The sequence below is a fragment of the Orcinus orca genome, chromosome 4 (genome assembly GCF_937001465.1).
Source record: "Orcinus orca chromosome 4, mOrcOrc1.1, whole genome shotgun sequence".
NCBI lineage: Eukaryota > Metazoa > Chordata > Mammalia > Artiodactyla > Delphinidae > Orcinus > Orcinus orca.
This window is the reverse complement of record NC_064562.1, coordinates 150,006,075-150,022,852: the sequence shown is the minus strand read 5'-3', so window position 1 is coordinate 150,022,852 and position 16,778 is coordinate 150,006,075. Positions and strand designations below refer to the sequence as shown.

Below are 16,778 nucleotides of genomic sequence, written 5' to 3'. Positions count from 1 at the left end.
TTCATGCACATTGAAAGGAAGCCAGAGCAACATTATTGTATGTACTAGAAAATCTGTATGGACCATTTTAGTGACCCAAAATATCAGGGACTGCTCCAGTAAATAAAATTTTAAATATTGAAAGATGATATTCATTTGGCTGTAACAAGCAGGTTTTCTTTTCACATCTTGAAATGAACTGTGCTTGCTTTTCCCTAAATGTACGTTTATTACTTTAATGTTATACCAGGTGCATGTTCTTCCTCGTTAGAGAATAATGATGAGTGAGTGGAAGGAAAGTAATTATTAACTCACTATTATACTCTTTTATTTTCAAATGTTTTCCTAATTGTCAAAATAATCCAAAGTCTTCTACAGTGAACTTGAAAGTATCTAAAAGTGTGAAGCAGGGGGGTTGACTACTTATGATCTCCCCCTTTACCCAGGAGATTAACGTTTCCTTCAAGTCGATTTTCTTTGCATTTATTTACTTACGTACTTTAGACCATATTGTATATTCAATAAGCCTTAACTTCAAGTTTTTATCCTGCTTTGATGAATTCTTAATAACCTCACCCTGCTAAATATTGAATTGTCCGTATTGAGAGGCATTAATGGGGGTGGGAAACTTTAATTTTTCAACTTTTTTTTATAGTGGAAGTGTTTGTCCCTCCTTGTGTATCAACTCCAGAATTTATCCATGCTGCTATGAGGCCGGATGTCATTACAGAAACTGTAGTGGAGGTGTCAACTGAAGAATCTGAACCAATGGATACCTCTCCTCTTCCTACGTCACCAGATAGCCATGAACCAATGAAAAAGAAGAAAGGTAGAGTGTATTTATAAATTTCTGGGAAATTGGGTGAAATTTTTTCTGGTATCTTTCTCCCCCCATCACAGGACATAGGAAATATATGCTGTAGATTTATGATTGATGTTATCTTAATTAGATATTCTCAAAGAATTAAGATTTTGTCTTTTAACATGTTCATACTGTTTAAAGGAGTTAGTGTTTGAGTCCTAAAAGTAGTTGCCTGCAGAGTGAGATTATAATAGGTGCTTGATACACAGAAGGAAGGTCAGAGATTCACTGCCCATTTTTCTACTTTCTGATCCTTTTAGGTACTTGGTTACCTTAAAAAAAAAAAAAAAACAGAATTATTCCTGACTTTATTTTTCGTAATCTTACCTTCCTACTCTTTTTGTGGGCGTTAAAGTAAAAAGCCCAGTTTTCTCCCCCTTGTCTTCAGCCTTAAAACACCAAGGTTGCACGTAGGGACTTGTGAGGGGAATCAGCTCACCTCTGGGTAAAGAGCGTTTCCGCTTGTTATTTGACGCCTGCTGAAGCTTGTGCTCATCTGGTCCCAGTGGGTGAGGCACAAGGCTCCAGTCCATCTTCAGCATCCTGAGTGGGTTCTTTTTCTGTTTGAATCAAAGGTAAAACTTGAAAGAAATGAAATTCTGTATAAATGGGTATTCATCTAATTCCACTTTCTTCCCTGTCTCTTTCTTCACATTTTAGAATGGGGGAAAAGAAAAATCAAAGGCAACAATAAGGGAAAACTTGCTTCAGAAATAATGGTATTATCTTTGATTTATTAGGTAGCAGTGTTTCAAATTGCTGTGATGGTCACAGGTCTGTGCCTCATTTGCCGTGAGGTACCCAGTGGAGAATGAGACAGAGCACCTTCCCTCTTACAATATAGATAATATGTATTTGAGAAAGGCATGAATGAGAGAGTTTAGAAGGAAGAATTACTTCCTGCTGTAAATGTTTAGAAACAAAAGGAATACATATAAATAGCCCTGTTTACCCACTGCCCTCTATAGCCTTCGGCTGGTTGTATCTTATGGAAGCTATTACAAAATACTTAAGAAAATTTTAGATTTAAATGAAGAGGGAAAAGACTATGAAAAGCTGAGATCATTTAGGGAACCAAGACCTCTAGATAAACAGGTTGATCTGCCTATGGGGTGGTACGGTATAAACCAGGAAATAATTGGCCAATTTAATACTAATCTTATTACGTATTTGAAAATAGGTGGTCTTAATGAATGACAATTTAAAAATTACATGCAACATCGTTAATTATTCATTTGTGGTTAAGTACCTTTGGGACATACAAAGTTAGGTAGGTATTTTTTAATAGTAGAGGCTGCTTTTTATTTCCAGAGCCTTTAATATACTAACGTGCGTTGTAAATCTCCAAGAGAAGACAGCGTGCAGTTCTAAAAGTTAATTTGACTGTAAACCGTTTTTCCTACTGATGAATAACCTATTTCTCATGTAATACCATTTGGGAAATGCTGCTTTATAAGAAAATAGGCCTTTTGGGGCTAACCTTTCCTTTAAGGAAGTTGGGCTTTTGTGATTGAATTTAGGAGACAGTGAAGACGTCAGTCTTATTAACTGACTGATTCGTACATATAAGTATTATTTAAATTGAGAAATTAAGCTCTGTTTTAACAAGGGAGACCAGTAAACTTTGTTTTAATTTTTGCCAAAGCATACATCTTAATGAAATCCTATTCTAATCCTAGAATATGATAACTATGCTTTTTGACATATAAATTAAGGCACTTTAATTTAGCTCTAGATAATCCTTGCTAATGAAGAGCAGAGACATCAGAAATCCCAGATGTTAGGACAGATCACCAAATCAGTAATAGTATATGTAATATTCCCAGTCTCTTTCTTGAGGCTTCCCCTCACCTGCCAGCATTCATCCGTCAGGGCTGAGGGTTGAATACAACACATTTCAGGCTTAAGCTTTCTTTACTGTAGAGAAGTATAGCTCTTGCTTTTCTGTTCATTGTGGATGCTAGTCTCTCTGAGAGAGCCTTACGGCAGAAGTGAGGGGAGACAAAAGGAAGGGCGCAGACATCTACTAGACCTACGAAGTAATCGCTTGGAAGATTTTTTTATCCTTATAATGTACCTGCACGTTGAGGTGGGGAAATTTATGCTGAAATTCTGGTGAATTGATTGGCTCAGAGCAGTAGAGAGTGTTTAAAATAATATTTTTTACTTTTCCTCATTTGAGCTCAAAGGGCTTCGCAGATTATCAGATCCTCTGCAATCGGTAGGTAAAGCTTTTTCTAACAATTCTGTAGAACAGAAAACAAAAGTTTGTACTAGAATTTGTTTCCATTGCTACATTATTGGAAAAGGTTAGCAAATTGAGGCTCTGACCATGTAAATAATGGGTTAGTAGTGCCTGACTTGCCATGTACATTGACATTACTATCCACTAACTGCTGTAATCTAAAATTGCAGAAGTGCTTTTCATGTTCTTTTAAAAGCAACTTTTATATACACTGAATATATTAATCCATAGATTAGTATCCAGTTTCATGAATAATGTGTTATCAGAAAGCCTGCTATCATGCTTCTTTTTCCTGTTTTCAACGTGTGGTTTCAATATCTTTTATTTCCAGTTGGCCGTAAACCAAAGACCCAGCAGTCGCCAATTTCCAATGGGTCTCCTGAGTTAGGCATAAAGAAGAAGCCCAGAGAAGGAAAAGGTAATTTGGGGAGGTCTGTTTTGTAGGTGAGATGCTGTTTTTCTTAGTCAAGTACATTTGTAGGAAAATCACTTCTAGTACCTGCACACGTGAGAGTACTGTCTTTGGTAGCAGTTCTTAATCAGGGCTGTAGGAGCATCACACGTGGAGCTTTTTCAAACTATCTATGCGTGGTCCTTACCCCACTGAGATAAAACTGCAGGGAGTGGAGGTGGGCAAGCGTTTGAATTTGGAAAAGGCCCTACCTGCAATCTGATACACAGCTGTATGAAGAGCTGTGGTTCTGGAGGATAACGGCAGGCATCCTCATGGAGAGTCACTTAGAATTGAAGAAGGTTTACAAAACTAAGACTTCATTTCTCCATACTCTCTTAACTGATAGAAGCAAGGTGAATTTAGCGTTTCTTAACTGATTCAATGCAAGGTGAATTTAGTTTTCCAACCAGCAGATTTCAGTCATGTCAGTAAGGATCTTAGAACAAAAATTTAACATGTTTGCTTTAGAGTTTGTATATTCTCATTAAGCACAAAAATAGCATAAGCCTTCTGCATTCTCTGCTGTCATAATTTGTTGTGTAAGTTGATTTCAAGTGATCTTAGTAAGGGTTTTAGGTGTGTTCTGATAACCAAAATTTTACCACTTCCATGAATGTTTTCAATAGTTGGATACATTTTGGATTCGTGTATTCAAATTTATTCCATCCTCAACAGGTAGTCTGATATATCTCATTTTAAATAATTAAAGCAAAAATTAAATCTCTAGTAAAAAAAAAAATTAAGTCTAGTAAGCCTACCAAGAAATTTAGACAAAAAAAGAAAAAGAAAAATCCAGTTACAGTAAACCCTTATTTATTTAGGAATTGTTTATTCAATTTGGGACAGATTTAGGATACTTTTATTTTCTTCTGTGTCTTTGGTTGTTTTACATTTCTGGTATCTTAGGTTTTATCTTTTAATTTATATTGAAAACTTTAAAACTTACATGATAGTAGTATTACAAAGTTGAACTGTAAATATACAATTATTACTTTAAAAAATTATTTACTTATTTTATTTATTTTTGGCTGCATTGGGTCTTCGTTGCTGTGCGCGGGCTTTCTCTAGTTGCAGCGCGTGGGCTTCTCATTGCGGTGGCTTCTCTTGTTGCGGAGCACCGGCTCTAGGTGTGCGGGCCTCAGTAGTTGTGGCTCGCAGGCTCTAGAGTGCAGGCTCAGTAGTTGTGGCGCACGGGCTTAGTTGCTCCACGGCGTGTGGGATCTTCCCAGACCAGGGTTCGAACCTGTGTCCCTTGCATTGGCAGGGGGATTCTTAACCACTGCGCCACCAGGGAGGTCCCAGTTACTACTTTTTAAAAAATTATTCCCATCATCAGTGGTGTCTCTTGTATTCAAAGACCTTATGTTTAAAACTGGAAAAAAATTTTGTGATCACCTATTTTTACCAGTCAAAAATCACCTTTCATTAAAATTTCAGTTTTGTATGATTAAACTTGAGGCAGCCAGGCAGCCTGGCAGCCTGTTGAAATGTGAAGATTAAAGTGATTACAGTCATCCCTGGATTAAAAATCCAGGCAGTGTTTCCTCTTCTGCAAAATTATGACGATAATGTCTGCATAGACTTAGTAAACTACCTTGTCTGATAAAGAAGGCTTCCCTTTCGAATTCTGTTTTCCTTAAAACCAGAAATAGAATTGTTAATTTTAACTTGGGGATGGGAACTGGGGCGAAGCATTTAAAGACAACCTAAAGAATGTTGATGAGTCTGATTAATTCAGTAGACACAGAAGTACTCAGATCCCTACTGTGTGCAAGGCATTGTCTGTTGTACAAAAATTTCTTCCAGAATAAGTTCTTATAATCTTTAGGTCATAAAATAAAAATGCCCCAGATACATATCTTGATTCAGTTGAGAGTTATGTAGTTGGAAGTTACGCACGGTTTAATACTAAGAGTTTTTAGGTATGGATGCTGATGTACAAATGTAACATAGGAAAGTTGAAGAGATACAAATCGCATTGTAAAGTTGAAGGTTAATTTTTTAAAGTCAAGAGATGCACACGGGGCTCAACTATGGGTTAATGGATTGACTGAATTTTCAGGGAAATACAGGATGAAAATGAAAAGCTAGAGGAGAAAAAACATCAGCGTTTCGATTGACTAGTAGCAGTGGCTTGATGTGGAAGCCTCCCACCTTCGAGGTTCTTCTCATGTAGCCCGTAACTTGGATCTGGATTTGAGGCTAGTAAAGGGTTATTGAGTAGGAGCCTGGAGATGACCTGGTGGCTCCCTGGTGGCATATGTATTCTGATCCTCTTCTCGGGACTCTCTTCTTCTTTCATCAATTTAAGAACCTCTGCACCTAGAGGCTTACAAAGGGAATAAAAGGAAAACAGCAGCCTGGTTTTAGTCTTCTGGTCTTCTCGTAACCACTGCCCACTACTCTTCCCCAGCCTTCCAAGAAAAGAAAAGAGTGATGCTCTCTTCTCTTTGGGACTAAGTTTCTTCTTTTACCTACCCAGAGTCCTTCCTTTCCTTCTATGCAAATCTTAGCCATCTTCCAAGACTTGATAATGCCTTAACAATCCGCTTTATTTTCACTCCTGAAATCTCAGACATTATTTTCTATCATTCATTTGAAATATAACTGTGCCTGGCCTTGTGTTATAGCTTATATTGTTTCAAACTGTTGTTTATTTCTTGAATTGTTGTTATTTACTAGACAACACAATTTGACACTGTACAAATGATTGCCGATCTAGTCAAGTATTTCATGACAGACTCTCAGTACACTTGTGCTTCACCAGTGGTAAATTAATTGATTTTTTATCCAGCATAAGTAAATATTTGCTTTTAATTATGTTAATGAATCGTTAATCAATGTCTGTGATTGTTTTCAAAGGAAACACAACCTATTTGTGGGAGTTTCTTTTAGATCTACTTCAAGATAAAAATACTTGTCCCCGGTATATTAAGTGGACTCAGAGAGAAAAAGGCATATTCAAGCTTGTGGATTCAAAGGCTGTCTCTAAGCTTTGGGGAAAGCATAAGAACAAGCCAGACATGAACTATGAAACTATGGGACGAGCTCTGAGGTAAGAACCCAAAAGAAAGAGTTTTCAAACAAAACTTACATGTCTCTTAATATTGTCTATTAACTATTTAAAGAGAAGCTGTTAAAATCCCTTATTTGTTACAGCTTGTAATTTGGGGGGGGATTTTCTAGAGGAGCTTCTTGTATTTGGAGGCAGGTGGGGAGACAGGAGTTTGGTCTAGACGGCTAAAATTTCAACACCATTGGAAAATCCATTTTTGTGGGAAATGTGCACCTTTCAGAAAATTAAACCCAAACAAAATACAGTTTCCAAATTGTGAATTTGCTCTTTAGTTCCTGCAAACTTATTATAATGGATTTATCTTGATATGAAACTTTCTCTTAAGTTTTGTCAGTTGGAGGAACCCACATAACTCTGTTATGCACGTGGCTTATTCTAATGAAGGGTATTTTGTAAATGAACATAGTTTAGCGACAGTATTCATATACACCACAGATTCACTTCTACGAAGCATGGCTTAGGTAATTTTTCCACGTAACATCAGATTGTTTTTATAACCTATGTAAATCAGAACTAAAGTTTTACCAGTGTCTGTAAAATACAGTCGTCCCTCAGTATCTGAGGGGGATTGGTTCCAGGACCCCCCGCAGATACCAAACTCCATGGATGCCCAAATCCCTTTGGAAGTGGGGATAGTGCTTGCCTATAACCCACCTGCATCCCCTGTGTACTTGAAATCATCTCTAGATTACACGTAATACCTAACACAGGGTAAATGCTGTGGAAATAGTTGCTGTCACGTGGCAAATTCAAGTTTTGCTGTTCGGTGGAATTCTTTTTTCCCCGAGTATTTTTGATCCATGGGTTAGTTAAATCCATGGATGAGGAACCCAGGGATGTGGAGGGCCAGCTGTACAGTAGTATATTCTGTATTTAGGTTAAATTACTTCCTTTAAGAATGAGCTTTTAGCTACTTTACAGATCTCAAGGTTATATAAGACCGGTGGCACCAGGTTCTAATTTCATTCCCACTTCAAATTCTTAGCCTTTTGAACAATCCAGGCAGTGTGAGTTCCTCCTCATCTCTTACTAGAATCAGTGAATGTTTCTGTTAGCATCTCTTCTACATGGTGTTTTTGTTGGGGGGTAGGGAGGTGGGGAGAACAAATGTAATATACTTGATTTATTTAGTACTTTTTCCTGACAGATATTATTACCAAAGGGGTATTCTCGCAAAGGTTGAAGGACAGAGGCTTGTATATCAGTTCAAGGATATGCCCAAGAACATAGTGGTCATAGACGATGACAAAAGTGAAACCTGCAATGAGGATTTAGCAGCAGCTGCTGATGAAAAGTCATTAGAACGAGTGTCACTGTCTGCAGAAAGTCTCTTGAAAGCAGCAGCTTCTGTGCGTGGTGGGAAAAACTCATCTCCTCTAAACTGCTCCAAAGCAGAGAAGGGTGTAGCTAGAGTTGTGAACATCACTCCCCCTGGTCATGATGCTTCGTCCAGGTCTCCTACTACTACCGCATCTGTATCAGCAACAGCAGCTCCAAGGTAAGTGAGGGAAACCATTAGTTGCAACGGGTTTAATTTTTAGAAAACTCTTTGGCAGAAATGATATGTTCCTTTTTTTAATATTTGCATTCTAAGAACTCACTGTTGTCAGGACTTTGAAAAGTGCTTGGCACTTTTAAATGTATTTTGTTGTTGTTGTCGAAGTAGATGTCTCCTCTAACCTGAATGGATTTTTAGGGTCTTACGGATGGAATTTAACGTAGGCTTTAGTTTGTTTGTTCGTTCGTTTATTTATTTTTGGCTGTGTTGGGTCTTCGTTTCTGTGCGAGGGCTTTCTCTAGTTGCGGCGAGCGGAGGCCACTCTTCATCGCGGTGCGCGGGCCTCTCACTGTTGTGGCCTCTCCCGTTGCAGAGCACAGGCTCTAAACACGCAGGCTCAGTAGCTGTGGCTCACGGGCCCAGCCGCTCCGCGGCATGTGGGATCCTCCCGGACCGGGGCATGAACCCGTGTCCCCTGCCTCGGCAGGCGGACTCTCAACCACTGCGCCACCAGGGAAGCCCTAGGCTTTAGTTTTTAAAATATATTCGTATCATGGTATTTCATACTCTAAACTTAAGGGGTTTTCGGTACATTTGTAAAATTTGGGAGCACTAGTTTTATATGTTTGGGATCTGCATTCATCTTTTTGCTCAAGAGGCCTATTTTATAGTTTAACATGAAATATAATCAACTTTATTTTTCACCTCTACTAGGACAGTTCGTGTGGCAATGCAAGTGCCTGTTGTAATGACATCGTTGGGGCAGAAAATCTCAACTGTGGCCGTTCAGTCAGTTAATGCAGGTGCACCACTGATAACCAGCAGTAGCCCAACAACAGCGGCCTCTCCGAAGGTAGTGATTCAGACGATCCCTACTGTGATGCCAGCCTCCACTGAAAATGCAGACAAAATCACCATGCAGCCTGCCAAAATCATTACCATCCCAGCCACACAGCTCGCACAGTGTCAGCTGCAGACGAAATCAAACCTGCCTGGGTCAGGAAGCATTAACATTGTTGGAACGCCACTGGCGGTGAGAGCGCTCACCCCGGTTTCAATAGCCCACGGCGCGCCTGTCATGAGGCTGGCAGTGCCGCCTCAGCAGGCATCTGGCCAGACTCCTCCCCGAGTTATCAGCGCCGTCATAAAAGGGCCAGAGATTAAATCGGAAGCAGTGGCCAAAAAGCAGGAACATGATGTGAAAACTTTGCAGCTGGTACAGGAAGAAAAACCGGCCGATGGAAATAAGACAGTGACCCACGTAGTGGTTGTCAGTGCGCCTTCAGCTCTTGCCCTTCCCGTAACTATGAAAACGGAGGGACTGGTGACATGTGAGAAATAAAAGAGCAGCTCTCCCGTGGGCGCTAGAATGTTAGTGCTAGTCCTGACATTAAGCATTTGCAAGGATGTCATCAAGAGAAGTCAGAAGACTTTAAAACATTTGTAATGCATATAAGAAAACAATCAAACTTACTGGAAGTAAATTACCTATCCCATGTTTCAGTGGGAAGTGAACTACATGTTGAGACGCTGACAGAAAACTGCCTCTTACAGTAGGAAACAACTGAACCCGTCAATAAGAAGAAGGATTGAAAGGGACCAAGCAACTCACTACAATATCAAGTTACACTAAGACTTGGAACACTAACATTCTGTAAGAGGTTATATAGTTTTCAGTGGGGAGGGATTGGGATGGGTGATCTCATTGTTACATATAGCAATTTTTGATGCATTTTATATGCATACCAGCAATTATTACTGTGTTCACACAGAACTCACTTAACTGGTGCTATGTGAAGACTGCTAATATAGGTATTTTAGAATGTGAATTGAAGAATGGATCCAAAAGCTTCAGAAAGAGAGCAAAAACGATCTAGTGCGATTTTTTTTTTTTTTTTTTTTTATCATATAGCTTAAGCTGAAAACAAAGGCCTTAGACTAATTTTCGGTTTTCTTTATTGAAATAAGCTAATGGCTTGTTTGTGTAAAGCTTTTTTATTAAAAGAAAAATTTTAAAAATCTTGTACCTAGCACAGTATTGTTATAGAATATACATGTAACATTTTATATGGTAGTTTAAGTCTGTCAGTTTCTTAATTGTGGACAAATTAACAGTTGGCTCTGGCCTTCCTTTTGCTGTAAACGTGCCTGTGTCACTCACTTCGCCCTGGCATCTGCGCAGACATAATCCGTTTCAGTTCTACTGTCACTTGGAAGTTAAGGCTCAGCATGAATTTTTGTCAGGTAGCTCTAATGCCTGGCGTTTTCTTTCTTCCTTTCTTTTTTTTTTTTTTTTTAGTTGAAGTTTAAGGGGAAAGTACCAGTGTTCAGATTTGAACTATAATAGTTTGTATATTCAACATTTGAAGTATATTCTATTTTGTTGTACTCTTGTTTCAAAGTGTATTCAAGTAGGTTTTCTGAAATATAGAAATGAAATTTATCTCGTCTCTGGTGGTATTTATAACAATATTCAAAAGCTACTATAAGCATACTGTTTTAGTGACAAAGTAACAGAAGTCCTATTTCTCCTTCCCAACTTACTGCGTGAAGAAATTCTACTTCTGTTTTGTTCCATTACATTAATATTTAGCAAGTCATCTGCATGTTTCCACTTCCTTTCTAATTACTATCATGTAATTATTATAATGTTCTACTTACATAATGAATTTATTATTTTAATGTTGGCCACACTTAATTTATATTTCAAATCAGACCATTTGTTTCTCATTCAGACCTTTTGAGGGTGAGGAAGAACGAATAATACTCGAGCCCTTGTACAAATTAGGAAGTGGAGGGACCAGAGGAACGTAATTTCACACCAAACTAGGTCCTGTGACTCCACACTTTAATGCTCTTTCTACTACAAAGAAAAGTTGTCTATTTTTACATCTTTTAGAAATTTAAGTAAACCGACACTTAATATTTTGTGGCCTTTAATTGCGCTTTTGGTCAGACACTACTTAGGTCGACAGAGATTTTTATAACAGCTCCCTTTGTAACCTTTTATCTTTTCCATAAACATACCTGATGGTACCTTTTAATAAAAGCTCAGAGAAGAACTCACTTGATTCTTATCCCGTCTGGGGGTTAATCTCAAATTCTACCTCCTTTAAAAACATTTCCTAAATATTTCAGCTTTCAAAATCTGTATCACATGCCTTGACGCTTAACTGTATTGTCTTTATTGCACTGAAGTTTCATTGAGTTACGTCCCCCATAATCCTCTTCTAGGGCAAAGGTTGTAACTTGTGTCCTGCCTACACCCCTCCCCAAATGCCGAGCATTTTAGGCACCTGGACATTTATGGATTTTGGTAATAACGTGTTTGCTACGAATCTAAACCACATGGAGGATAACTAATGAAACATTTTAAATGAGCAGTTCTTTCTGCCTGTGCTGTACTACTGACTGGTTTTAATTAGGTTACGTCAAGGCTACTTACCTACCTCCACCACTCTAACCTGAAAAATTTCTGTGTGTCTCTTTCAGCGTAAGTTCACCTAAGGTCTATATTTAGAAACACATGTGGACAGTATATAGCGATCAGTGTTTCTTCTGATTGGACTTAGCAGCGGTATGGCAGGCATTTAATCGGAACCCTTCCAACTGTGAGTCATTGTAACTTACATTTGCTTTTTGTGTCCAGCGTATCAGAGAAGAACCACATAACAATGACTTGATGCGGCTGCATTTTCCAGTCTGGGCAGGCTTTTGAACAGTGATCAGCAGTCAGCCCGTTTATTCCTCGGGTCGCCTTCCAGCAGCAGTCCCAGCCTTTTCGCCACCACCCTGCTTACCAAATGGCCAGTATACCTCTACAGAGAGAACACTGAGGTCACGAGCTGTGAACTCCGTTTCTGGACCCCTTGCTGCAAGAGCATCTGCGTATTCCAGCCTCCATCCTTAACAAACGGCCGTCTCGGGAAGGAGGCAGGTGTGCCTCCCTCCTGTACTCACCATCTTCTCCCCTTTCACACCTCCTTGGCTGCCTTGTTCCAACAGCCCATATTCTTCAGAAGCTTGCAGTCAGTTCTGCTTAGAAACAATTCCCACTGGGGTCTCCAGCAACCCAACAGTCACATCAAACAGATGCTTCCTTTTTTCATGTGATCAGCCTACGTCGTAAAATTCCCCTTTGATTTCCCGTGACACCCTCTTTCTGGTTTACTTCCTGCCTGACCAACTCTACTTTCTTAGTCCACTTCGTTTTCCTTCAGCTTTCCCATTCAAAGGTAGTACTTACCATGGGGCTCTTTTCCTCGTAGTTATATTTACTATTACGATTTTGCTTCAACGTAACTGTTAGATAACCTCATCCACGCATGTGGTTTTTACTACCAAATCTATTGTTCTAGGCTAGACTGAAAGATGGGTTTAATTACCTGCCGGCTGTTTCCTCCTGAGTGTCCAATGGAACTCTCCTCTCTCGAAAATCTATTCCTCTTAGCTTAACAAATGACACCGCGTGAAGGCCGTTCTAGACCCTTTGCTTCCTATATCCAGTCTCTTACCAAGTCCTGTTGATGGTACCTTCTAAACAGCTTCCTTTCCCATCCTCCCTACCTTACTGCTTTGTCTTCTCAAGCCTCTCTGTAGTCCGTCTCCCGTGCTACCAGATGAGAGCTTTCTAAAATGTGTACTTCCGTCACTTCCTTGCGACTGCTTTAAATTCTTCAGCGGCATCTCTTGCTAAAAAGATAAATATCCAAAGCATAAAACTCTTTATTAATAAAGTCCTTTGACCTAGCACCTGCCTACGTTCCCAAGCCTTACTCTCTGGCCACCCCCGTTTTGGGCATCTCCGGGCCACGGACATATTGACATGTATTTTTCCCAAATATTTTAGGCACCCATACCTCGTTGGGCCATGCCACTGATGGCTTCTCTCTGGACCGCTTTTCCTTCCTTCACCTAGATTTGAGTTGGAGGTGACAGACATCAAAATATTTCTGAAATAAATAGGCTTGGAAACCATTCAGGGTGGGGAGTGGTCTTAACTCTGAGTAAAACATGGAAAAGCATCAAGTATATAAAGACGACAACGGGCTAGGGGAGAGGAAGAGTAACCCAGCAATGGAGACCAGGGACTATTCATGGTTAACAGGACAGCTGAGGTCAAGATAACGGTGGGCAACGGTATCACGTGTACCAGGAAGGGCCAAGCAAATAAGAAGCCACCAACATTGATACAGCGACAAGAGAGGGGCAGCTCCAGTAAGGGGTTGGCCGTGAAGCCAGGATGTAAGGGACAACGGCGCCTGGTTCGTTACCAGCCACTCGCCTCTGACACCTGGCATGCTTCAGAGAGTGCGTCTCTGATCACTGTATACGAACAAGTCATGTTTAACGATAACAAAAACAAAATTCGGGCTTTTATGCACAAAGCATCCCGTGATCCTTTCAGCCCCCTGGTCTATCTTATGGGAGGGCATCACAGAGCATATTTTTGGGAGGCAAGAGGAACCCTACTTTTAGTTCCACAGCCAACACTGCAAGTTCACAGTGCAGGTCCTTTGTGGTTGTGGTTCATCTGTCCTTTAGTCCCTCGGTTATATCGTTGTCCTCCACAGTTGTAACCTACTCTGTGCGGACTCGGTGCACAGTGCCGCCAGTCCTTATGAGAATAAGATACGCTTCCCCGTTTGCAAGTGCACTGACTCGCCTCCTGCGTCACACCAGAAACCTCTGAAAAACAAGTGCAGCAGGAAGACTCATGGGCATACTTCCTTTTACTGTGCTGCACTCTGCAGATGCTTCGTTTTATACAGATGGAAGGTCTGCGGCAACACTGCTGTCGAGCAAGTCTATCGGCGCCCTTATTCCAACAGCATTTGCTCACTTCGTGTCTGTGTCTTTGGCAACGCTCACGGTATTTCAAACCCTCCAAAAAAGATGATGGCTTACTGAAGGGTCAGATGATGGCTAGATTTTTTTAGCAATAAAGTAATTTTCAATTAAGGTATATACACTGCTTTTTTGGGGACATAATGTTATCGCACACTTAGTAGACTATAGTATCGTCACTTTTATGTGCACTGGGACACCAAAAATTCATGTCTTGCTTTATTGCGATACTCGCTCTGGTGGTGTGGAGCTGAACCCCCAGTGTCTCTGAGGTATGCTGCATCTGACTGGACACGGATCTACTTCACTTTTTACGCATCCATAAGTATCTTTTTTTAACACTGCACCTCAGCAGTTATGCTGGGGGTTCGGGACTTATAAATGATACATTACAACTTCCCAAGTGAGAACGTACAAACAAAACACGAGTATTTAATGCAAAATACTCCATGTCAAAACCAAACTGTAAATAGACTGTAAACTAAGGGCAGAGTTGTCTTCTCCCAGAATATCGTTTCCTCCCATCCCATTGTATGCTTGACTTTTAGAAAATTTTGCCTAAAAGAGTTTAATGACGTGATACTGTCGTAAAAGGTGGATACTAAACTGTTTTACAGAATCTGCAAATTATTTGGATTGTAGGACATGAAATCACTGGAATACTGTGGTAACTTCGCTGCACATTAGATCACCTGGGAAGATTTTAAAATCCTGTTGCGCAGGTCACATCCCATACCAGTTAAATGACAACGCGTGGGGCTTCCCTGGTGGCACAGTGGTTAAGAATCCGCCTGCCAATGCCGGGGACACGGGTTCGAGCCCTGGTCCGGGAAGATCCCACATGCCACGGAGCAGCTAAGCCTGGGCGCCACAACTACTGAGCCTGTGCTCTAGAGCCCGTGCGCCACAACTACGGAGCCTGCGTGCTATAACTACTGAAGCCTGCGCGCCTAGAGCCCGTGCTCCGCAACAAGAGAAGCCACCGCAATGAGAAGCCCGCGCACTGCAACGAAGAGTAGCCCCCACCCGCTGTAACTAGAGAAAAGCCCGCGCGCAGCAACAAAGACCCAACGCAGCCAAAAATAAATAATTAATTAAAAAGAAAATTACAATGTGTGGGAATGGGAGCCGGGCATCAGTATTTGAAAAAATATCTCAGTGTGATTTCACCACGCAGCCAGGTTTGGGAACCACTGCCATCCAGATGCAGTAAGCAAAGTTTTACACTTAGAGATCTGTCTTAATCTAAGCTTTTCTAAAATGTTCAATAGAAAAAAGGTAGTTTGAGCTACACCTATTAACTATTACACATGGCTTTTAAAAAACCTACATACTGGGCTTCCCTGGTGGCACAGTGGTTGAGAGTCCGCCTGCCGATGCAGGGGACATGGGTTCGTGCCCCGGTCCGGGAAGATCCCACGTGCCGCGGAGCGGCTGGGCCCGTGAGCCATGGCCGCTGAGCCTGCGTGTCCGGAGCTTGTGCTCCGCAACGGGAGAGGCCACAACAGTGAGAGGCCCGCGTACCGCAAAAAAAAAAAAAAAACAAAAAAGAAAAACCTACATACTGTATATTTCATTGATTCTAAAGCCTTTTTCTCATATTTAATATCTCTTTAATTAGGATGAATCTTTTAAAGTCTTATGAAACAGTACACTGTGTTAATGTGCCTTGTCCCTTAAAATTTCGGGAAGCTATATATTAATGCCACCAATGCTACCATCGTTCAAAAAATATTTTTGAATTGCTTCTTGGAGCAGAACCTAAAATTTTAAAACATGTTTAATAGAGACAGGTTTCCTGCCGAGGAAGATTTTAGTTTTAGAAATAGCCAAGTCACTTGAGGTTAAGAAACTGACACGAATTAAGCTAGGTACTGTCATACCTGTTTCAAAACGAAATGTGGCTCTGAAGTTCACACTTTTTTTTTTTTTTCTTGAAACCTTCATAAAACTGGATAGGGAAGCTGTTCCCCAAAGTTTCAAAAACATTTTTGACCAGTGGCAGCAGTAACTCAAATTGTTTTGAAGTGCAAACCAGTTTTAAGAGATTTCCTGGTCTATCCCCTGTATTATAAATAAACTAAGGTTCAGAAAAACTTAACTCGTCAGTTTCAGTTCAGCTTGTCAGTGGCAGACCTAGATTCAGAACTTCTTCTCTGGCCTCAACCTCCTTTCCCTCCCAACCAAAAAAGGGCAGGGGGGCTTCCCTGGTGGCACAGTGGTTAAGAATCCGCCTGCCAACGCAGGGGACACGGGTTCGAGCCCTCGTCCGGGAAGATCCCACATGCCGCGAAGCAACGAAGCCCGTGCACCACAACTACTGAGCCTGCGCTCTAGAGCCCGCGAGCCCCAACTACTGAGCCCACGTGCCACAACTACTGAAGCCCAAGCGCCTAGAGCCCGTGCTCCGCAACAAGAGAAGCCACCGCAATGAGAAGCCCGCGCACCGCAACGAAGAGTAGCCCCTGCTTGCTGCAACCAGAGAAAGCCCGCACACAGCAACGAAGACCCAATGCAGCCAAAAATAAACAACAAAAAAAGGCAGGGCTTGGGGAAGAACAAGGTTAGTGCCTGAATAAGTCTATCCCACCATGCAATGATCTTACTTTCTCACAAAGTAAACTGTGAAATGTTGCAGAATTTTGCTGGGTGTTCCCTTCAGGTTTACCAATGGAAGGCAGATGTCGCGGTATCCCATGTCCAGCTTCCCATCGTATCTCCTGACTGGTGTTTCCTCCCTATGATTCAGAACTCTGTAATCATATTTCAGTACATACGCAAGTGGTCTACATCTAGAAGCCTGAATCTGTTCAGTGT

The 16,778-nt window shown here is 40.9% G+C and overlaps 1 protein-coding gene and 1 long non-coding RNA gene across 17 annotated transcripts in view; one reads left to right on the top strand and one right to left on the bottom strand.

The window, feature by feature from the left end:
• ELF2 (E74 like ETS transcription factor 2) overlaps window positions 1-10,557 on the top strand; it is a 95,372-nt gene extending 84,815 nt beyond the window's left edge. For 7 of the 16 annotated variants that reach the window (XM_033419445.2, XM_049709260.1, XM_012531370.3 and 4 more), the window contains 6 exons: window positions 635-808; window positions 3,024-3,062; window positions 3,418-3,504; window positions 6,403-6,595; window positions 7,764-8,114; window positions 8,829-10,023. In XM_033419445.2, coding sequence (XP_033275336.1) covers window positions 635-808; window positions 3,024-3,062; window positions 3,418-3,504; window positions 6,403-6,595; window positions 7,764-8,114; window positions 8,829-9,456 — 1,472 coding nt within the window. In that variant the 3' untranslated portion in view covers window positions 9,457-10,023. Of the gene's footprint in view, window positions 1-634; window positions 809-3,023; window positions 3,063-3,417; window positions 3,505-5,602; window positions 5,972-6,402; window positions 6,596-7,763; window positions 8,115-8,828 lie in introns of those variants that run through there. The other 9 variants (XM_049709261.1, XM_049709263.1, XM_033419448.2 and 6 more) reach the window with 5 other exon arrangements.
• On the bottom strand, window positions 10,378-15,508 carry LOC117199563 (uncharacterized). Its single transcript, XR_004480811.2, has 2 exons — window positions 11,745-15,508; window positions 10,378-10,534 (listed from the first exon to the last, which is right to left on the bottom strand). It is a non-coding gene; the product is annotated as an uncharacterized LOC117199563 (long non-coding RNA).
• Between the last annotated feature and the right edge of the window lie 1,270 nt (window positions 15,509-16,778).